The sequence below is a fragment of the Poecile atricapillus genome, chromosome Z, assembly GCF_030490865.1.
Source record: "Poecile atricapillus isolate bPoeAtr1 chromosome Z, bPoeAtr1.hap1, whole genome shotgun sequence".
NCBI lineage: Eukaryota > Metazoa > Chordata > Aves > Passeriformes > Paridae > Poecile > Poecile atricapillus.
In genome coordinates, this window is record NC_081289.1 from 127,336,190 (window position 1) to 127,360,339 (window position 24,150).

Here is a 24,150-nt window from a genome sequence, read left to right on the forward strand (position 1 = left end):
AGCCTGCTTGAACTTGTATACATTTTCAGTTTCAGAGAAAGTCATGATAGGACAAATTTGGTTTGATGGGACAACAGCAGGTCATCCTTTCCAACCTTCTACTCAAAACAGTGTCAGCTGAGAAGGCTGAGTGGTTCTTCCAGAGTTTTAGACAGTCTGATCTTGAAAAACTCCAAGGATTTTATTTGAACCTTTTAAAAATTCATTTAACTCTCAACTCCATGACAATGTCTGAGTGTTAGTACAAAGTTCCAAGGAGATTTTAGATAACAGCTCATTCTGCTGCTGTATTTCAGATGAGCTTTTTCCTTTTAACAACAGCAGCAACACTACTCTGAGAGCTGCTTCCTCCAGCCACCCCATCTCATGCAGAAGGCCAGATATGTGTGGAGGCCTAGCAGGCTAGCTGCCTCAGAAACTTTAATCAAAGGCTCTCCTTAGGTTTTGCTGTTACTCTTCTGCCCAGACTCCTGATGCAAAATGAAAAGCAATTAATTAATCCAATTTACATAAATAACTATATATCTACCACTCAACTTGTTTAAAAAGATACATGCCAATAATGTATTTCTACCACTTATTAGAGCCTAACGGTCATAGACACAGACAGGGAGGGTCTTAAATTCATTGCAATAGAATACAAGCAAAGTGTGGCTACTTGTTTTTCCAGGGACACCTTGAAGTTTTTTTTCCTTATTGCACTGTGCACAGGAGATGACCATTTCACATCAAACATCTCAGAGCAAAGCTGGAAGAATACTTGCACTTCTAGCCAAGCTGCATGATTCAGGATATGCCCACGATCCTTGACAACGTGATTATGTCTCTCCCCTCCTTGCCTGAGATGGTTCAGATGAATAATACAACCTAAGATTTGTCTTCAGAACTTGAGAGCTGAAGCTGGATCCTGTCTCAAGGTTTTCCTGCTCCTTCTTCTGGAGCAGGAATCACTGACATAACAAGATAAACATGTAAAACTGCCCAGCAGACATCTCAAATGAAGTTTGCTTAACTTTGTATCACTTTTGTTTTTTCCAATCAGCTGGCACCAAGTGGGTGAAAGTGTACTAGTGAAAGTCTCTCAGCACACATAGCAACATGCTGCCTTAAATGGGGGAGGGAAAAAAAAAAACATCCTGGAGAGAGACAGGATCATGGTTTGGATAGCACATACCACTTCTACCTGGATGGTCCTCCACTCTAAAAAAGGAGGGTGCCTTCTCTTCATAGAGGGAAATCAGCCTCCATGTCTACTAGGAGGAAAAGTGCTTAAATAAACTAGCTTAGAGGACAGACATGGTTTTAAAACCCAGACTGAAGACAGCAGACAGCATTGATTCATTTAAATTAGGCGTCCCAGGTAGAACCCCTCTAGAATATCCATTTTATATGTGTCTATATGACTTATTTGGAAGTAACTTTTACTGCGTCAAAGTGTATTCAGATTATTTAATCAATTTTTTAAAAACGACCATTTTTCTCTTCGTGTATATCAGGAGTTATATAAATTACCTCCAAAAAACATGAACTGTAAAGAAGGATTTCTTTGCAGTTGTTGAGACATTCAGTATACTATATGTTACTTCCTTTTATTTTTCAGATTTTCCTCATTGCTGACAGTTTAAAAATTGCCAGCCTTGTCTTAAATTCTGTATAATTGGAAAAGTAAAATAATTGGTGCTTCTTCAATTATGCTATTTAGTTTAAAAAAAGGTCACTGTGATGCAAGTAAAGCAGTTGTACAAAGTACTTCAAGACACAGATGTAAGAAACTTCCACCAGTTACTAGTGGAGTAAAAACTGTGAAATATAACTATTTTAACACTTTATTATAAATTAATTTCTGTGCTTTATTCTGCTATCTTCACAGTCTTTTGATGATCTTTTCAATGTATTCAGCCTAAGATTAGAAATGTTGACAGTTTTTTATTACTCTTAAAGTTTTAAAAATCCCAATTCTTTTGCCAAAATAAATGGGAAAAAATGAGGTCAAACTTCAGTTCACTGATACCATCAATATTTCTGCAATAGATCTAAGCAAAATACAGACATTTGAAGCCACTGTGGTGGTAGTTGTCTAGTGACTGAATGGGAGATGAAATTCCTGAAAACTGAAGCACACAGATTTGACAACGTGACAAGGCAGCTTTTGGCTATGAACAACCAAACAAAATGGATTTGGCTCTGTCAGACATAATATAGGACTGAGTGGTTAATGTCTCATGAAGGCAGAAATGGAAAGAGCTAACTAGCATTCTACTACAGGGATAGGTAAGACTGGGAGATCCATAATAATGGAATGAGAAATTAAGTCCAGTTTCAGAAAATTATTAGCTAGACATGCAGACTATGTAAAAGTAAATACACTAGCTGTCCCTAGAGGATGAGGTACCTAATATCTCTGAGACTCTGGACTGAATATCCATATCCAGTTGGAAATTCACAGGGCATTTTGATGGCTTTGGGCCCAGGATCTATCGTCCTTCAAACTTTGCAGTTTTCAGTCAGACAGAACGTATGATATAGTGAGTGTAGATTTGCCAAGGCAATGTGCTCCAAGAAGTGTCCCTTGTACAAGTGATTTGGACAGAATGAGGGATTGGCTCACTACAGAAATACTTCTAAATTCATTTTCAATCAGGAAAATACACAAATGGCATCAGGAAGCTAACTCAAAACACCCTGACCACTACCCTAAAGTTTCAACTATATAACTTAAAACCAATGAAGTGAGAGACAATTATAGGCAAACATGGTCTGAGGACATGGTACCAGCTGAAGTGTGACATAAAACAGTAAAAAGAAAAGAGAAATGAATATATACCCTGCATGCAAAAGCCAGGTTCTAAAATATAGATAATCCTTTCAGATTTAAAACTGCTCCATCCCCATATGCATATCCAAACAGCTGATGATGTAAAACAAGACTGTGCTCCCAAATAAATCAGTAAGACAGTATAAATAAATGCATATAGACCATTCATAAATACTCTGTTGGCAATAGAACACACTGGAGCTGCCTTTGCTGCATTAGCAGCTGCAGTTGGGCTGCTGTGGAGGAGGGGTGTCCTTTAGCTGTGTGTTCTGGTTGCTGGCAGCAATGGTGGGATTTGTCTCCAGACTTTCTGACATTTTGTCACAGATGATATCCACAAGTCGCTCAAACGTCTGCTTGACATTAATGTTCTCCTTGGCACTTGTTTCAAAAAATTCAAATCCTAAGAAAATAAACAACATATTTATGTTCTAGGGATATTTCGGTATCTCAAATAAATATATAAACTTCTCTTGAGCAAAAGACATTCAGAAAGGAAGCATGTGAGGGCACAAATATGAAAAAAGAGCAGTTAAAATTGTAACACAGAGTAAGTACATCAGTGCTACTGGCTTTATACAAGGCTGGATAAAGTCAGGACCACTCCAAATATATTCCCTTAGAAAAATTCTACTTTAATACAGTTCAATCTGTTTCAGAGTATTATTTTAGGAATGCCCTATATATACAGCCATTGGGAACAAGTAATCTGCTGCTCCATCTCTAAATATTACACCCCTCTGAGCATTATTCAGCTGGAAACATCAATTTCCATTGTGTTATTAAGGTGGTGCCGAAGTACAAAATAATACTTGGAAAAGTACAGATAAAGAACCAAGCAAAACAAGAAAAGATTTTTTTGCAATTTTGTAATTACTAAAGATAGACAGGAATCCATGGGACCAAAGGAATTCCTAACTCCACAAACAGAACTGATAAAAAAACCCCAGAATTGCACATAAGGAAGAAAAATTCATAACTAATTTATACTCTTTATCTGTTCATTCCCAGTGATTACCCCAAAGGCAAAAACCAGAGTTATCCTTAGCCCTTAAGGGACACTGGAAGTTTTTATGGAGCAGAGACTGCTGTTCTAAGCTCTCCAGAGACAGTTTTCCTAAGTTCTCTTCTCTGCTCCCATTTGTACCATGTCTCGCCTCCCACATGTGTCTCATTCATCTAGGCCAGGCTTGCAGCTTGGCAGACAGCCTACAACCTAGAAGGCTTCTGCCAGAGCTGGGTCTTTCCTCATGCTTGTTTCCTTTGCAAAGCATTTGAGCTCTTTAATTTATTTTATTGTAGGACTTTTCCCACATTTTTCCCTAGTTATGACATTGCTTACCTGTTCCCTGATAATTCACAATTTTCTTCCATTCCTGTCTTTCCACTACCTATGAATTCAATATTGAAACAATTTACAAAACATCTGATTCATTGGTAGTTTTACAGAAGCCTTTGTACAGATTGGTTTAGCCTTCACATAACTATTTCATTTTCTTCTGATTGAATCTGAATATTAATGTGCAACTACCACTGTCATTAATTATGAAAAAAATCCCTGTCAGAAAATTTAAATTACTTGAAGCTTCTGGTAGAAGGACAGAAATCCGGTAGAAGGAGAGATATTTGTGGGTCTGGTGGTTTGGTTTGTATTTTTTAATGTTTTGTTTTATTCTGTTTTGAAAGGCCATGTGAAATTTAAATGCAAGTACTTTGGTCACACTAGTATAATGTATTCAGTATGCTATCAAAACAGGATGCAATCTACACATTCAGTCCTATAACTGCTTTCCATGCAGCTATTGTAATATGAGTTCTACCTTAGATTTACTGCAGATTATTATATTTAGCTTGGCATGATAACCCAGCAAGAAGTAATAAGAAATGTGCAAACTCAACTCTGCTCTGAATTTTTTTTCATATTTTAAATTTATGTCATGTGCTGCACTGAAGTGTCACAAAGTACTAAAATGTCTAAATGTATATGAGCTAAGCACCAGCAAAAGCTAGGTGCTTTCATGGAGAGTTGTGTTCATAGGGAGTTTAGATAACAAGAGTTACAAATACTGTACAGGGATTTGTTTGGTCATATGACTTCTGTTAGTATCAGGAAGAAGTGTAAGAGTAAGCTCACCAGTATGAGAATACATTGGCATAAAAACCTTTCCATTCCACATTTCTCCACAAAGCAGGAAAACTGTGAATAGTAAAAGACCTTCTACAAAAATTACATACAGGGATATAGTTTGAATCTCTATGATATTGCTTTAGTTGAGCTTTGCTCACACATTCCTTTGTTCTAAACTAGAAGAAAAATGAGGAAAGACAGTGTAGCGTCACTTGCTCATGGCTTTGGCCCTCCTGCAGAGCTCCATAGAGGAGAAAGCTGTTCAGATAATTTGAGAGTTTCTCTGGGAAAGGAAGATCCTCCAAATTTTCAGTATGCTGTGTTGGAACCCTGATGCAACTCTAGCCCCACAACACAGTCAAGAATCTTCCACAACTCTTAGTGTCTTCTCCATAGGAAGGAGGAGGAAGGCAGCTGTTCCACACAAGCAGAACCACAGGGCAGAAGAGTTGAGTGACAACAGGAGAATGGTACACTAAAGCTTTGGAGATGATAGGAAGAACACTGAATCTTAAGGACATTTAGGAGTGGAACAGTTTTTACAGTTATAAAGATGGAATAATGAGCATAATCAGAAAATAGCAGATATGATATCTAGGTAAGAGATCTGTACAGAGAAAAGCAGAAAATGAAAGGAAAAGAGTCACAAAGAGAGGAGGTGCATGTCAAGAAATACGGTAACAAGTATCTTGAAATATTGTAACAAGTACCTTGACTAAAATCAAGAAAACAGGCCCACTATTATGGTGAGGATGCTTTGCATAAGAACATCATGAAAAACTTACAAAGTACCCATTCTCCAGGTCAAATGGAGGGTTACAGTGTCAAGCACAACACAATTGATTCAAATAAAATACAGCTGTGGTGATTTCTGTGAAATTTCAGATGTGATTTTGATATAAGAAGGAAGTAGCAGTCTTAGCAGTGGTGTAGTTGCATATCATGCTATGATGGTATTCCATCACCTTAGATATTAATTGCCTCGACCTTCTAGGCTAGGCTTTGCTGCATAAATGAGACAACGGACAGACCTGAGAGAAAGTGGCTGAGCACCCAAATCCAGTTCTTTACTGGAACAGTACAGGTGGGAATTTTGGACAGTCTTGGAAATCAGTCCAAACAGCTCCTGCTGTGTATAGGCCTATGATAGGTGCTATTTATACGCTCAAATCTGCAAATAAACACCCATCTTCCCAAGAAGAGAATGGGGCATATATGTGAGCTCCTTCCAGGCAGTTTCTGCTGTAAAACAGATGTAGCTGCACATAGGTAAGATGGCAACTGTTCTAACAGGTGCAGAAATGGTAACACAGAAGAGTCTTTTGAAGTCAATTAAGACAGTTAAGAAAAGGTTTGTACAGTTTCTGGTAATTACCACCAAAGCACTGTGGTATGTTCAGAACAAGTAGGACCCATTGGATTACAAAAATTCAGCAGAATAGGAGATCAGAATCTCATCTGAGGCAGCCAAAAACACCATTACAAAGACCCTTGCAAGAGAAGCTCCTGTAGCCACCCAAACAGCAACTGACTGTCCTGGGCAAGGGATTAAATTTCTCATGTGAGTGCTACCTTGTGAAAGATACCCAAACAACTTAGATTGGTTCGTTTGGCTGGTTTGTTTGTTTAACCAAAACCCTGACTGTGAAACAGTTTCAAGGAGTTATGCAGCACTTTTCCTAGCAGAGTGCGTCTGGAGTCAGCACTTGAATTCTGTTTGTTTTCATTCTGTTACAGAATATTTTTCAGATTTTTTTTCCCCATGACACCTCCTTCTCTCCTGACTCATCTTACAATTATTTTACTAATGGCTCTTAGACACCCTAAGCTTCATTAATCCCTATGTATGACAGCCTAAGTTCTATGACTCTAAGTACTTTCTTCAGGGCTTTTTTCTACTGCTTACTATTAATGGAGAGGAAACATTTTCCATGAGGGTATAAGTGTGAAGCAAGGCAGCTATCTGGTGATGCCCAGGGAAGCAGACCTCAAAGAACACCATGCTCCCACCACCTCTGATGATCTGTACTGCTGATGTGGATGAGGCCAGGCAGGGGAGATTATTACAAAGACATGAAAAGCCCAAGAGGTAAGTGGGTAGGTAAGGCAGAGCAGAGTTGAAACTCAGAAAATCCAAAACATAGAAGTGTTGCCTGAACATACGTACAAAGTGTGTGGTGCATGCAATACGTATTTAAATGCCTATTTTGTGTTTAATTTTATTTTCTTTTGCTGATTCTTTCCTGCTTTCCCTACTACTGATTCAAAGAAAGCTGGCAAGCTCTTGGCAGCTCCTACAGAGCAATACAGCAGCAGAGTTACACAGGGCACTGCCACAGTGCTGTTGTTCACCTAGTGATCTACAATGCATACAGAGCAGTTAGATGGCTTATCTGAATTACACAGCCAGAATTAGTGACTTTGTACCCTCTCTGTCTCACATGTGAGCTGGCTCTGTAGAGGCTCCTTCATGACTGCTCATTAACACTTGTTTATGTCTGCTTCCAAAACAGAGGGAAGAAAAAAACTCAGAAAGCAGAGTCATATGCAAAGAGAACATTCTGCACCCTCTCATCTTCCTGAGAAAATGTGACATCAAGAGGCCAGGCTAGACAGCAAATTTTAAGCTCATTTCCACAATCAATAGAGATGAGACCTATGCTGATGTTTCACCAGTTGATCAGGAAGGCATTTTGGTTTAAGTGTTTGACTACAACAAAGAAAATTTAATTTATCACCCCTGATGTTATGTTTTACAGATGTCCATGAGGGAATGTTCTCTCAATAATTATCCTTCTAAACTTTCATGAAGACAAGCTTGAACTGTGGTCCTTAGTGCTGCTTTTGTAGTTGTCTTGTTCAATCCAGAATTGTGAAGAGTAGTAGGAGATTGCAGCATCAGAGCAAGAAATGGCTGCAGGAAGCTGCTGCCTTTGTAAGAGTGGGATGTAAAAAGCAAATTCCAGGAAGCCATGGGAATTAATAATTTAACAATATAATTGTATATAAAGGAGTTACTAAGGCCTTATTTTCTTGGAATTGCATCCTGTGGGCAGTTCTGAGGGGGAAGTGGCAGGCACTTACCTTCTTGCCTGCTATAAATAGTGCCTAATAAGTTTTGCATTCACATTACAGGCTGTCAGTCAAGGCAACTGCAAGATCTTTCTCCCCTGCTCAGACATCTACTTCCTCAGAACTGTCAATATCTTCTAGTCAAAGAGAGAAAGGACACACATAGCATGACTGCAAAGGTCATCCCTCCTAGGTAACAGGGCTGAAAGCAGCTGGAGACCATTGCTGTTCTTCAAATTATCTCCTACATCAGCAGCTATCTGGTTATGGCAGCAGGTCTGGTTTGCAATGCTTTGCTCTCTAGATCAGTAGCATGGGATCTCTCCTGTCCTAACAAGCTCAAGTGCTGGACTATGACAAGAAAATTATTAAAACCACATTAAGCCTCAGAACAGAACTCTGCTAATATTATCTCAGTGAAGAGCAGTGCTTTATCACCATTCAAGATATTGAATTAAAAGGAAGACAAAGATTATTAATAGAGATGTTAAGGTATTTATCCACTCTTTAGCATGGCTGAATTTATTAACAAAAACAAAGGTAAAGGTGGCAAAATGTCAGCTGTGGCAAAATGGACAGACCCAAGGAGCAGTTACTGGTCGTGTTTTAGCTAACATCTCATTTTCCAGTCTTTCAGAACAGAAGGTTTCATATAAATTCCAGTTGTACTGATTTCCATTGCACTTTCCAGAAACTTTTTTTAATGAATGAATTTGGGCAATAAATTAGATTTCTGGCAAAGATATTTTTTGTGTGTTTACAGGAGACATGGGTTGAGCAAACTCTTGCTCCTCATTAAATAACTTTGCTGTAATGCAGCTTTCTGTATGTGAAGGCAATGGCAGGCTGGCTTTTCCCGCAGTAAAAGAACATCCTAGGGACAGAGGCCTGTAATTGCTCTGCCAATACCCTGTCTGTGTTGTAACTAAACAAAAGACTGGTATTTGTCAGTGCTGTCAGTCTGTCTCTTTCTCCTGGAACTAACATTTGACCATTAAAAAGAGCTAAAAACCAGTGAAGGATGGAAGTTTGAACAGGCATATTGCAGCAGATCCCAATTATTTTCATTTTTAATGCAAAGTTAGATGCAGCCATATGTTCGTGCTCTCTAAGCTGTGGGTAACCCTGCCTTATGCACCACAGCCTCCAGTCAGGCACAGAGGCAAAACAGAACTTGCTGTTCTAGCAAACTGTGTGCTGAGGTGTCAGTTCCCACTTGGTTCCTGATTTACATGCCAAAATTACAGCACTAAAAATGCCTCTTCAGTTCAGTGCCTAAACTCACAGCTGCCTAGTACCCCCACATGCCCACAGATGCCTAATGCAAGCATTACCCCCGGGCTCATACCCAAGGCAAGTGAAGGTGCGCCCCAGTCCTGCTGCTGGGGAGCTGCTGCCTCATGCCCCAGCCCTGGGAGGATTGGAGAACCACTCATGTTCCTGTTCCATGTCAGCAGCAGGGCTGCTCTTGCAGGCTGGGTCAGGACCACATACAATTGCACCCTCTGTAAGCCCTGATAACAACACTGACAAATGTCCCACTTTCAGACTTACTGGCATGCTAAATAGTTTAATTTCAAGAAAGGCAATCACAGCTCAATCATGTCTCTGTTGTCTCCCTGGAAAAAATATTACCTACATAAAAATAAGAGCCAAGAACAAAATGAAAACCAAATAGTCAGGGAAAGATGATTCTATCTGAAGTAAGAATTTTTCTTCTTGTTTTCGGTGGAAATTATTTTCAAAGTGCTGGGAATCAAGAGGAGAGAGAGAAAAAACATAAAGTAGGAATATGAGAAAAACAAAGAAAAATAAAATGAAGATAGGGTGGGGTAGGGGAGGGAGGGAGGGGGGGGAGGGAGGGAGGGAGGGGGGGAGGGAGGGAGGGAGGGGGGGGAGGGAGGGAGGGAGGGAGGGAGGGAGGGAGGGGGGGGGAGGGAGGGAGGGAGGGAGGGAGGGAGGGAGGGGGGGGAGGGAGGGAGGGAGGGAGGGAGGGAGGGAGGGAGGGAGGGAGGGAGGGAGGGAGGGAGGGGGGGGGAGGGAGGGAGGGAGGGAGGGAGGGAGGGAGGGGGGGGAGGGAGGGAGGGAGGGAGGGAGGGAGGGAGGGAGGGGGGGAGGGAGGGAGGACTTCATGGAAGAGATTGCCCGAAAGAGAAAATATGGAGATAAGGAGTATAGTTACACCTGAGGGGTAAAATTACTATCTCTCTGAATGGCAAGATGTGGAGGCACACTGAAGTCACAGGCATTGCTGACCATGACACATATAATATTCAGAGGCCTTTGCAGGTTCCCTGAATACTGTGAGGGCTGGTTTCTGCTGCCCCTTGCAGAAGAGAATGTGAGAGCTCACCCAGAAAGGCCTGTTTAATTTTGTTTTCTGACATTGAATGTTGGCTTCTAGGAGAAATAGCATTCCAGGATAAATTTAGAAAGCAGGCAAGTGAAACCTAGGGCATGCTTAGACATGATGAGTGCCCTCAGCTATGGTTGATCCTGGATGGCAAAGCATAAGGAGAACCTGAGAAATCAAAGAACACATAATAAGTGATGTCTCTAATTAGCAGGCATGGCAGAATGTCCCAAATAAATGGAAAAACTGTATGTAAAACTGCATATGCAACTATCCATTTGCCTGTGCAGTTACTCATACTCTATTCAAAGGTCTGTGCACACCTCTACCTGTTAATCCTCAGCCAGAATAGAGATAACAATATCAATGTATCAATGTACCATGAATAGGAGAACCAAGACATCAAGTCATCAAGTGACATGTGAGTCACTTGTTTTATTTCTCTTCTGACAATTGATACCAAAACTTTTGTGAATGTATGAGTTTTTCTGAAAGGCACGAGAGCAATGTCTCAGAAAACTGTGTGAGTAATTAAGCCAGCAAGACTGCATACATTTTGCTTGTAAGAAATTCCAACTCTGTTTTACTAAAATGCTTTAAAGCATGTAAGTGCTGACTATATTTCTATTCACCCCATAGCCAATCCACGTATTGCTCCGAGCAAATATTTGTGAAGACAAAAAATATCGTAAGAATTATATTCCATACCTTTTTTTGGTAATACTTTGTGAATGATTTGAAACTTCTTTATATGTGGTTGCTATGATTACCAAATCAATACTAATCTTGCATTAATTATTTCTCTGTATTGGCTGGTTTGTGACATTTCTACACATTCTTGGAATGATATTTATATGAGGAAAAGTTATGTGACTTTATTTGGTATCATCTATTTTAATTTCATTCTAACCTTCATCTTTTAATAATGCTATTGTGTTAAACAATCATGAACTGATTTTTGAGTAAAACACTTTAAAATAGTACTGAATAGGTTGATAAGGAATGACTAACGTATGTCTTTGTGTCTTTATGCCTGGAACAATTAAATATTCTGGGAATTACAATATGGAGAAAAAAGGAGTATGACAGAGCTCTCTGAAACCCAGGGAGGTACAGAGCAGGTAACAGCAAACAATTTTGCACTGTTTATAAGAATATAACAGTGAAGAAAAATCAAATAAAACTATCAGGGAGCCAATTCAAAGGATATGTATATAACAGATAAACTGCATATTTAAAGGATGTTATGGGTGGTATGATTCTATATGGCTTTAAAAACATTATTGTACAAATCCACAGAAAAAAATCACAAAAACCCTATTGAATATATATGTATTATATTTGGTTCATGAGACCAACAAATGTAATTCGCTATGGTCAGAGAAAGTATCATTGCGTGTTTGCCAGTACACATCTTTCACAAAACAGCTACTACACTGCTTTTAGCTATGATCCATGATGGTATTGCCAGTGTTATGCTATTAACAATATATAGTAAAAAAAAAAAAAGCTTCCAAGCAAACAAGACAGATTCTGACCTCATAAACATTCTGTAATTTTCCTTCAAGGTCAGGTCTGGGTTCCTAACTATTCCTTCATTCTTTTGTGAACTTTGAGTAGTGCCATGAGAAAAGTATGCAGAGGTACCACAGGATACCTGAGCAGTTGAGCAGAACTCCTACAGTAATGAGACCTATTGCTTGTTCATTTAAACCCCTTGTTTGGGTTACACTTGAGAAATAAGGTGGCACAGAGATTTAAATAAATTAATGATTACACCTTTTAATAAACTTTAAGGCCACACTTTTCAGAGAGGTCAGGAGCCAAAAGAAGGCCCCACTTTCCAATAACATTGTTCTCAACAGAACACCATGTTTCCCAGAGGGTTAAATGCCCAGTGCTCTTTTTGATCCCTTGAATATTCACCCCAGAAGGTGCATGTGTTCATTTTCTCAGTGACTTCAAATAAACAAGAGCTGAAAATAAAACCACACTTGAGAACAGAGGGTGTCACAGCGTAGTTTTTGTACAGCACTCATTATTGTATTTGCTTGTGTCTGTGATCAACATTGAGTTCAAAGGGCCCACAGTTTTAAAATGTCTGGCTGGACAGAAAAATCTATATTGTTGTTTTTAAACTTGTCTGTAAGAGATGTTATCAACTTACTGCTAGAGAAACAAAAGACAGTCCCATGTCTGTAACACAATGGGTGCCCTCCAAACCAGCCAACAAGGCCAGTACTGCAGTTAAGGGAAAGGCTTTCTTTTGCTCTTCCTGACACCACCTCACCCCTGTCTCTGGGCAGATTTAAGAAATGATTGCAGCTGTACATGTATGTAAACATTTGTGTGTGCAGTCTGACTACCGTAAATGACTGGATGAGAGACACAAGTTATCTAATATAATAATCTGCCCTTGAGATAGCCACAGGATATATATCTGAGAGAAGAAACCCCCTGAGTAGATAAATATGGAAATAGAGGATAATCTTCTTCCATAAAGATTGAATTTTAAACCCCAGGAGTTAGAATTTGCTTTAAAGCCTGAAACATCAGTTTTGATATCTATCTCATTACTCTTTTTTTCTTTTTGTCAAGCACTGGTTATTACATCTGGGGATTCTTGACTGTATAACATGCAGAATTCCTTCTTGTCTTGATAAATTCATGACCTTGGGGATGCCTTGTCAATTCACTGCGTTATTTTTTTTTTATTTTTTTTTTAATAGGCATATGGTTCAAGGAATAGAAATTCAGATTTGTTACATGACTTTAAAAAAATCTTCAAATTCTATAGTGAAAATTTATGGTTGTTGCTAAGTGTTTCAGCACCTTGTCAAAATCTGTCGTAAAAGTATACAGTTATGCTTTTGGGGTCCATTTGTCCAATGAATGCATTTTCCTATCTCCTAGTACAATGAGTAAATATTAGAAAAGGGAATAACAGATATAGAAAAAATATATAAAAATATGACATGGTATTTGTGCAAAGATAAAGATCCCCTGTGAATTGTTTTGTTGTAAGCACTTGGAGAAACTCAATTCTTCAAAAATATTGGAAAATTTTCTGGATATAACCTTCCATTAAATATTTCCTTTCCTAAATCTTTCAAGGACTAACTCATAAAATAAGTAATAATATAAATTATATATTATATATTAGATATTATAATTAATTATAATAATTATATAAATTATTTATGATATAATTTTAATTTATTAAATATTGATTAATTATTATAATTAACTGTAATTATTACATATTATAATATATATCATATTATATGTAAATAATAAAAAAGTAATCTTTATTGTATTCTTTCAAGGAGTTCTTTTACACATACGCAACACTTATTAAGACAGGTGCAAAAGGAAGGCATGTTATTCTGATAAAATTGCTTAGCAGGAAAGGTAATTGTACAAGTAGAAAAAAGTATGTTTTAAAAAACAAGGCCACTGACCTATGAATATGCATGACTTAAGAACCACCAGCATGAGATTAGATCCTCTCTTAAAACATCCTTTCATCTACCTACCTATATAGCAATAGTGACAAGGAGATCTTGGTTACACGTATTTTGACCAGACTGCACTTGTACCACACGTATTTTTAAAAACAATAACAAATCCATGCCCATAATTTATGACTCCCTGTACATAAATTGACCTCTAACAATGCCAGAGCTTGATTTACACATCTGCTGAGCTTACTATCCAGAGATCAGAAAATGTGAAGGAGAAAAGAGGCCGTGTAGTAGCACTACAATGATGTTCTTGAGATTTTCCATTAAAGTTCGGCCAGTGTCACTTCAAAAACATTTCATGGTATGAAAAGATAACACTATTGTGTTGAAACAGAAACAACAAAGGTGCTCACAGCTTGGCAATTTTCTGTGTGTACAGAATTTGCTTCCCAGAGTGAGACTTTATGAAACAAGTTCATATCTACAGTTCTGTGAATGCACAGTCGATCAGTGGATGAAGTGTTAGCAGTGGGAGTTGAGTTGGACACCAGCACATTTCTGTTTTGGATTATTGGTATTGCTAATCATAACCCAAATCTACTCAAGTTGCAAAAAGGTCTAGTAAGCTTTTTCTGCAATTTCTCTGTGTTTTTTTTTTTCATTTCCTTTTCGTTTTCCCTTTTCCTTTTTTTTTCTTTCTTATTTACTTTTATTTACTTGTTTCCTTGCTCCATATCAGAAAAGGCTGTAGAAATAAAAGTGAAGCAGTGTCTGACTATTCCTTTACAATGAGTGTGTCATGTATTTACAAGTACTGTAGCAATTAATGAAATTAATTTCTGCATTCTCACAAGCAATCACAAAGCTTTTGATGTCTTTTCTTACCAAGTTGCTCTGCTAAATGTTTTCCCCTCTCAGTGAAGATTACCCGCTCATCCTCCATGTCACATTTGTTGCCAACCAAAATAACCTGGGCATTATCCCAAGAGTACGTTTTGATTTGAGTTGACCTTAAAAGAGAAAGGGAGAGAAAGGAGTCAAAGCAAAGCAAACTCCCCTTAAGTCAATTTCAAACATAGTTGCAAAAAGGCAAAAGAGACAATACTTACTTTGACAACTAGGGTAACATGATTCTGTTTAATCACAGATTTCAAATAAACTAACCATTATCTGTCAGGTATTATTATTACTAAGACAATATCAACACAGGTTTTACTTCTGCTTGCTAAAAGTACTATTTTCCCCTGCCATCAACATTCTTTCTATACTTTTAGAAAGAAGAGATGTCTTTCTCTCATTCTCACATTTTGATACAAACCTTATAATCTGAAAACAGAGCTCTGAAAGAAAAACAGCAATGTATTCATTCCTTATCTCTTACTTTTATGATCAGAATGTAAATTCAGCAGCAAAACTTAAAAAAATTCCAGAGCTAGTCTGTCCTCCTTCTGTTGTTTCTCTCCAGCACATTCCTCTGCAGGTCTTTGATCTACCTTTTTTTAATGCAATTGCGCATTAAACCATGGGCAGGGGCCGAGTTTGAACTCTGATTTTCCTTCCATTTAAATTATACAAGCCTTAACCATAACTGCAGCTGAATGGATGTACCTGAGGCCTTGAAACACCATAAGGAGCGTGAGTACTGGTGGTGAAACAGCTTACAATGCTCTCTTTGAATGTGAGCAGATAATGGGTGACTTAGAACCATACTCATGGTACCTCTCAGTTGCTGCCTGCCACTATTCTCAGATCTGCTCCGTAGAAAGAAAGCTCCATGGCTGGCTCCAGATTCAGCCAAGAGTGATGCAGCTGGTTACCACCTTCTGACTGGGAGCAGTACCTACCCTTGAAGGTAACACAGGATGCAGGAAACTTACTCCAAGCACTTATACTTTCTTTGTCTTGGACTTGTGACTATGTCTGGCTCTAGGGTCAAATTTTTTGCTGGGATATGGATATCTCTTCTGCCTCCATATGATCAGTGGAGAGAGAAAAACACAGAGAGAATGCCTCTTTCTGCCAGCCTTTCCCACATCATTTCCTCCCTCCCTCCTTCCTTGGACAGTACAGGGTGCTTAGGAAAATGGCAATAGAATAGAAACTAACTTATATAACTACACATTTATGGGAAGATGTCTTGGAAGCTGGTCTGCATAAGTACTGCATGGGTACATTCACTACTGACCCCTTCTCATAACAAAGCTATCCTCTCTACATATTGAGGCCCTGTCTGCAAACTCTTATGTTCAAAAAAAGAGATCATGATCTAGTCTGACAATGGATTCTAGTGAAAGACAGAAAATGGATCAAATCTTTCCAGCTAGCTTTTCTTACTGCAAAACCAGAGGGATGGCCATGGGCAAAAGCTGCTATAGCTATCATTGTGACCCTGGGTCCAATGCCATTGCCTACAGGTTCCCTGCATGAGTCAATGAACCTCTCGGCCATGTCTGATGGGTTTGTAGTGCCAAGCAGAGAAATTTAAAGAGAAGGATCACTGCCTTTAGGAATGTTTCACTTTATCACAGTGACCAAAAAGAAGATAATGCAAGTAAGTCCCAGACATTTTGTGCTACAGATTGTTCCCTTGGGCCTGTCCTGATCTTTTCTTCATGAAGTGGACACTATGCTATTTTAAATCTATTTTAATAGTAATTTGAGTAGGTGTAAGGTACTGTGATCAAAGAGAAGTCAGAGTTGCCCATATACTTATATTTTATTAAGATACCATTTCTCAGAATAAAAGGACAACATGCATTCACTTTGGCAGAAATATCCTTTTGGAATCATGCTGAGTGGTTAAGCAAAGTGGTATTATTATTGTGTTTTTTAACCAGAACTACATTTGTCACCACAGCAACTTTGCAAGTATGAGTACTTCAAATGTCAGAGTATGTTAGTCCATTAAGGACTCTCAAAGGGCTTAGCTCTGAACAGTTATTAGTTGGGAGCCAATTTACTCCCCTTATGTCAGCAGGAAATCAAATACATTTCAAAAGCAAAATATACAGTAAAGATACTAAGCTTTACAGAAGGAATTACTTACATAATCTGTAAAGTTGAAATAAACTGGTGAAGAAATACAGCCTGAAGAAATATCATCACACAACCCTAAAGAGCATTCATTCAGCCATGTTTTGCAGACTGCCTCTAGAGCTTTACATGAGTTTCTTTCATTAACAATATAAGGTCCCTTCATTTTACTGCAGCCAGATGTGATTTTTTTTATTCTACAACCACAAATGTCAGCATTCAAATTCTTCTCATTACAAATCCAACTTATTTTATCCATAGACATTTTTTAATCTGTCTTGCTTTTGTCTCATCTTCTAGTTATATTTTTTTAAGTAACAAGAAGAGATTTTACAAACAAACACAAAGGTTTACATTTTGCAAAAGACTCTGTAGTGCAAAAATATAACTGACTGAAAATTACTCAAATGTATTCACACCCAACACCACACCAGCAGAAGCTTGAATCAAAGGATATAATAGGCTTATCACTGATATGTTTTCTTTTAGACATATAGTATCACTATTGGCTTCTGTAGGTTTTGATTATCACAACTCTCCACTAAAAACAACACATAGGTTACTTGGAAAAAAAGTAATTTTGCTTGCATATATGGCCTATGAGGCTTCTGATTAATCCAAAACACAAACAATGGTCCTTGTAAAGAACTTCAGCCTCAGGAAGATTGAAGACATGAAAAGGCAAAGTTGATGTTTACAGTAAGCTGAAAAGGACAGTTCTTGCTCATTCTCAGTGACTTGGTGTATGTCAATAGTAATTCACCCTGTAAATCTTTCCCTTTCTAGTTTTATGGTAGGCAGGCATTCTGTACCATGCTTGCATTTGTATCATGTATAGATTCCAGAGGGGCAAATTAATGGAGGAGTGCAATGATTCATTACTTTACATGATCAACACCATGCTTTTTCTCCCTGTACTGCAATTCTACCCTATCCCTTGTTAGAAAAGAGCACTTACTGAATGCAAATAAAAGCAATTCTATTGGCTTATCTTAAAATGGTGAGATCTTCAAAGAACTTCCCAGGCAATAGTGGCAGGGGGCCTGTGCTCTTGGTCAGCTTGCAAGGAATTCTGCACAGTGTGACAGAGTAGGGTTCAGGAACACACAGCCCCAGCTGGCTGAGGCAGCTGAGACGCTGGAAGCCAAGGCAGATAGCACAGAGCAATATGGGGGAGCTGCTCTGATGTTACTGCTGTGGAGACCAGACTGTGCACATTAGATCAGGTGATAAAAGCTTATCTGTACATCCAAAACAAGCACAGAGAGATTATGGCAAGAGAGAGCCCAAATAATATCCTGGCACTGGCTGTTCTCAGGCCTATTGCAGGAAACATCAGATTATCCAAAGCCTATGTCTACTAGCCTGGTGGAGCAGGAGTGCACTAAAGAAGGTTACCAAATTAAGACTCAGAAAAAGACCTGGATACCACATCCAGTTCCCTTCCAGGGTTGTTCTAAGAAAGTCTCATTCCCACTGTACAGAATGAAACCCATCACTGCAAGTCAACACTGGAGGCTTATTCTGGCCCAGGTGCCAGAAACTGAGGAGACTGGGATCCAGGGGCAGCTAGTGGGCAGATTGGAGTTTATGAGCACAGGTGATGGAGGGAGCCACAATGTGTACATCTGCACAGACATATATTCTCATGAGTGGACCTTGATGCTGCGCTGCTTTGGAGGGGAGCAGTGTAAGGATGATGATGCACTTGGTGTTTGTGGGAGCGCTCTGGATGGTCCTGGGTGTTTTGGCTGCAATAAGTGTGTATATGGTCATGTATACATGCATATATTTGTGCTGTAACTTTTTGAGTTATGTGTACATGGCCTGCTGGGAATAGATCTTCAGCCTAACTACTGGTTAGATCTTGGGTACAGAGCTGCAGCAGCCTCTCTCCTCTTAGTCAGATCCAGCAGGATATATTTTCCCCTGAGTTCAGGCTTAATTTGGCTGTGCCTGGGCAACACTGCACTGCATCCTGGAGAAATTCCTACAGAAGACAAACCTATTTGCTGCGTTCAATATATTTCAGGTTGTACCCACTGCTGGCATACCTTGAGTTTACTCTGAATATCTCTTCAGATGATCCCTTTTAACTAAAAATCATCCATGTCCAGGAAAAATATCCAAATAACCTGCAATAATCTCTAGAATATTTTCACCCACAGACTGCATGGAAGGCAAGCAAATATACCTAGTAAATACATATACATGTCCATAGAGTAAATATACCAGGAATACGAACTGTTACAGATAGTCTCAATCTATTCTCCACTCTTTGGACCTCCAAAGTTCTCCACGGATACTTGCCTACCATAGAGAGGCTGGTTTCTACAGGCTTTTTAGATTAATTATGTAGTAAGTCACACGCACAAACAGCAAGAGAAACACCCTAACAAAAATGCTCCAGAGGGGGCTATGCAAAATGTTTATTCCAGCAAGTTCAGGAAACATGTACTTCTGATATTTTGATTCATGAAAGGAGTGCTCAATGAACTAGGGTGCATCATCTTGCCAGGAAACATAAATTTAAAAACGTAAACGTATGGAAAAAACTTCATACAAACTAAAACCAAATTAAAGAAACCTCTAGCAAATTGGGGGCCGGGGAGGGGGTTTGGGGGGGGTGGTGAGGTGTGGGGGTGTGTGTGTGTTAAAGTTACTGTTATACTGAGTCCACTGATTAACACTTAAAATTCTCCCATCTTTGTCTACAGGATGGTGACTGCAAACTCCATTAGCTGAATTATTTGAGGTCACAGTGCAGTGGTGAGATCTGAGGTGGAGCCCACGTTATCTATTCTTTCTCCGTCTGTTTGGTGAGTGGCAGTATTAGAGAAGAAATTATGAGTTTGAAAAGGTTTCCAAAAGTTTTTGGTGTTCCCAGATGATCTTCCTGTCTTTATTTGCTAGTGTGCCAAGTGTCCATGCCTCTATGAAGGGTTGCTCTCCAGCTTTGTCAGGAGACATCATTTTCCTTCTTTAACTGAAGCAAGGAAAGGTCTCTTTCTCCCTTTTCCCAGTCTCCATCCTGTGATGTGGGAAGACACACCACTGCCTTCTCCAACACCTTATACAGACAGGCATGGTAAGGGGAAACTGTCATTCACATCTTTTCAGAAGATGGGATCATGCCACGAATCCTTTCCCACCCTCCTTGTCCGTGAGGAGCTCTGACACACTTCCCATTCAGGCCAGCTTTTACACAGTCTAAAGTCTCCTTCATATACAACCAAGCGTTTATTCCACACTTCAGTGTACACCATAGGCTCCTTTCTTTTTCCCGTGTCCTCTGTGTCTCCTAAATATGTCTCCTCTTACTATGCCAAGAAATACTGCTAGGCTATGTGCCTTAAGAATGCCCCAGCATCTTGCCACTTACCTGTCCCCTCTCTCTCTCATGCTTATCTTTCGGATGTGATGAAAATGGGGTATATGTAGGATTATTCTGTACGGCACATTTACATGACAGCAATGCTCAGTCTTGATGGCCATTTGGAATCTAGCTCTGTACCAGCTGCTCTGCACTGGGTGCTTAGACCTTGCTGCAGGCAGGGCAGGGAGACAGGTGGCCTCAGGCTTTTCATCTGTTCTCCAGTAAATAATCTAGTATTAGTGGGAGACAAGCCATTCAAAATACATAAACCTACCAAAAAAACCCCACCTCAGCTCTCTGACTGGGATTATGACGTGAGTACTAAGGTTAAAAATTTGAAGCAGTCTCAGCAAAAACAAGACAAAGGGTCTTGGTGTGCTTGAATACTAAACTTTTTGTGGCCACAGTTATTTACACAGCAGGAATAGACTAGAAATTAATAGTAATAATGTCAATAATAATAAAAAGAAAATGCTAAAATTTGCCAGATTTTAATAGAACTGATGAATAACTAAAGCCATACACAGAAATAGAACTATCTTTAAGAAACAGCTCGGGATCTTTCCTCCTCTACTGACAAAAAAAATCTGGATATTTGCAACTTTTGAAATTTTTCTATGTGCTTCATCTTTCTGGTGTGCTCTACCTGTAAGCCATAAAATCACCATGATTGTAGCTAATACAAATATTTTCATCTCTTGCATTTATGAACCCCTTAATAATTATTGAAGCCATTACTGAAAACGGTGGAAAGCAATGGATAAGATAAATATTTATCAAAATAAAAAGCTGATGTAGATGAACATGTAACCAGAATGAGGAAATTGCACCTCAGTCATTCTCAAGGAGAGTTTCTATCAGAATTCATGATATATTGAATTTGTGATATTTATTTTCAGTGATGGCGCCAGCACCCACTGACTGCAAGTGATTACGAACATACGATAGAGAATAGGCAAAGACATCCCAGCAACATAGAAGTATTGAAAATCAATGAAAAAGGAAAATGAAAGGTGGACCAAAGTGGGAAAAATAAATTTACTCCACCCTTAGTATTACAAAAGAGCAAGAGGAAAAGCATCTAGGGAGAAGTGAATGTGCTAAGGATACATTTAGTGTGGGTAGCCAGGTAAGCAGAGTAGTTTGAGCTAAAGATTGGACTCTGGGTGGCAGGATGCCCAAGAAAAGTAAACCTGAGCTACTCTTTTCATATCAAAAGGCCCAGGAACCTGTGGTGTAAGGCAGGTGACTGGACAATCAGACACAGCAGGAACTGATGGCCCCAGACTTTTGAGAGCTTAGACTCTGAGGGTATAAAAGCCCAGAACATCTTTATTAGGGGTTCCTCCTCAAGGGCACCAGCTCAAGCTGTTAATTTGTTACTGAGCCATGATTAAGTTATTTCAATGACACAGATGTCTGAGACTCTGTTAGGGGAAAGGTAGGAGAGCCAATGAAGAAACCTTGTCTGACTGTGCGAGTGTGGGGTGTGTAGGGAGTCAAATGGGGCACCTGCAGGGTCAGTGGAGCCACCTGCTGTGAAGAGGCTTTGGTCCCAGCCCAGGCGGGGCAGGTGTAGCTCCTGGGTGGCTGGACAGGAAAGTTTCCTTTACATAAATCATAGCAAAAATGGGATACATCAACCCTTCCATGCTTGCAACAGAGCAGGATATATGAATATTGCTCAAGACTGACTGCATTTGATGTGTCATTTGTTGTTTATACAATACTGTGTTTTCTGTCTGGATTGAAGGGCAAATGAAGAAAAATGGCTTATGATTGTGAAAAAAACCACTGATATTGAAGTAACCAGAACAATGCCAATTATTCACCACTTCTTCTGACCGGCTTTATCTTCCTTCTGCAGAGCCAAAGAGTGCACACCGTGCAAAGAAAGGCTACACATTTAACCTTTCCTTGGAGGAAGATAGACTGATGATGCAAAAGCTGCATGACAGGTACGACACTAACAAATCTCTGGTTCATTATCAGCCAGAAAGTTAGTCAAAATGCACATTACCCAGAGCATCACAGGTTTTTGTTGTTCTGGTAAGAATTGCTTCTACTTTTTAATGAGAAAAACCTTCACTACAAGCTTCTGAGGCCACAACTTCATTTTAGAAAACCACATGTTCCTTTTCAGTTTTGACAGGCTGTAAAGATACTCAAAATTAATACGGTTCTTTTGGAGAGAAAACCGAGCTGATCTTTAATATGTGCATTTTTATAACCTTATGCAAGAAAATATGACATTTTGCAAAAGATTTAGACACCTAAAAACAAAAAAGAAGATAGAGAGCAGGGATAACATCTAAAGATGTAAGAGCTGATGTTCTTTGTGTGTTTATGACATTTTTTCTTATTTATTCTTGGTGATATTTCATTACTATAATTGTAATGTGGAAGTATATGCTTACCCAGTGATGTCCACTGTGGGTCTGCATTTAGTAGAATGCAATAGGAACTGACGTAGCATTAATAATTACACAGTTCTGTGTGGTAATTAGGATGAAAGGTAAGGCATTGTAAATGTTCATCAATCAGAATTGTCTTTCTAGTCAACCATCTCTAGCTGTTCCTACTCTGCCCATGGAAGTGCCCTCCCATACTGAGTTCTCTACTGAATACTTTATCCAGTTGCATTTCACCTTTCATGTGATATACAAATAGTTTTTGGAAGAGTCCATGTATTAGCTTTGTTACCTTTTCTGTACAGTGTTATTTCAAACAAGAGTGCCAAGTGTCTGTTATTGTCTGAAAATTATTTTCTGACATTAAAATGAAAATCCATTGGATAATGGTCTGTGATATCAAATCACTATGTTGTTGGCAACAGACATTAATTTTAAACTCTAATTTTTACGTACTCCTCTTTAGCTAGTGTTAAAGTGAAGGACCAGAAGCCAACAGGGAATACTCAATTCGTGCTAATCAGACTGTAGATGTCCTTAGTTTTTGTTCTTCAGCACAATCTTCACAAACTGCTTTGTTGACAGCTGTCAGACACTGTCAGCTGTCCAAGTGTAGCAAGAGACCAGTATGAAATTACTGCATTAATACAAATTAGAAGACTGTGCTCTAAGTTAGTACTTAGATACTCTGTATCCCTCCTCCCCAGTACCTCCTGTGCTTGAGTTCTGATGGTCATTTCTTTAGAGAAAAAGCCCTGCAGGTGGGGTGTTTTCCTGTACCTGCACAGCCAGCACACCTCAGCCCTAGGCAGAGTAAGGTCACTACACACAGTACACCTGACACTGCACACACTGGCGGTTGTTTTGTCACAGACACAGAGAATTTGTGGGGGAGCTCACAACCCAACCCAAGGCAAGGTGGGCTTTGGCTGAAAACATGCAGAATTCATAAAAGAGAGTAAAATTCCGTGTCAGTCCATCACATTTCTTCCTTTTCTGGTGTGTAGTATATATGGGTTTTCCAGGTTTTATTGTTTAAAAAAGTAGAAGGGATATTTACAAAAACATAAATAATAGATTAAAATAGTGTGTTAGACACTAAGGGCAAAGAGATCTTCCAAGCAACTTCATTGTATTTTTTTGTCAAGATAAAACAATATAAAGTACATCTCAATATTTAATTCTTATTCACAGGAGTACAAAAACCTCTTATACAGGAAGGTTTACTTATGGGCAGACCAACTAATATAGCACATTTTTCACAGTAGGACACATGTTAATGAAGAGTTTTTATGTCATGTATAATGCCACAAGCTGTGTCATATTGTGGGAAGTGATTTAACAACTCGCCACACAGACAAAAGGCTGTACATTTTAATTTTCTCCCCACTGAGAAACCCACCATTAAATTATCATCCTTCAAAGCTGCTACCACACACGCACAGTGAAAACAATCCAAAAAAAACAAGGGTTTGAAAAGAGATGGAAAAAAGTCTTT

At 39.0% G+C, this 24,150-nt stretch overlaps 1 protein-coding gene across 1 annotated transcript in view; it reads right to left on the reverse strand.

The window, feature by feature from the left end:
- Positions 1 to 3,030: 3,030 nt before the first annotated feature.
- Positions 3,031 to 24,150, reverse strand: part of RAB3C (RAB3C, member RAS oncogene family) — a 126,295-nt gene continuing 105,175 nt past the window's right edge. Inside the window, exons 4-5 of the mRNA XM_058826603.1 lie at positions 14,718 to 14,842; positions 3,031 to 3,218 (exon numbers count right to left, since the gene is read on the reverse strand). Of these exons, the coding sequence (XP_058682586.1) occupies positions 3,031 to 3,218; positions 14,718 to 14,842 (313 nt within the window). The remainder of the gene's footprint in view (positions 3,219 to 14,717; positions 14,843 to 24,150) is intronic.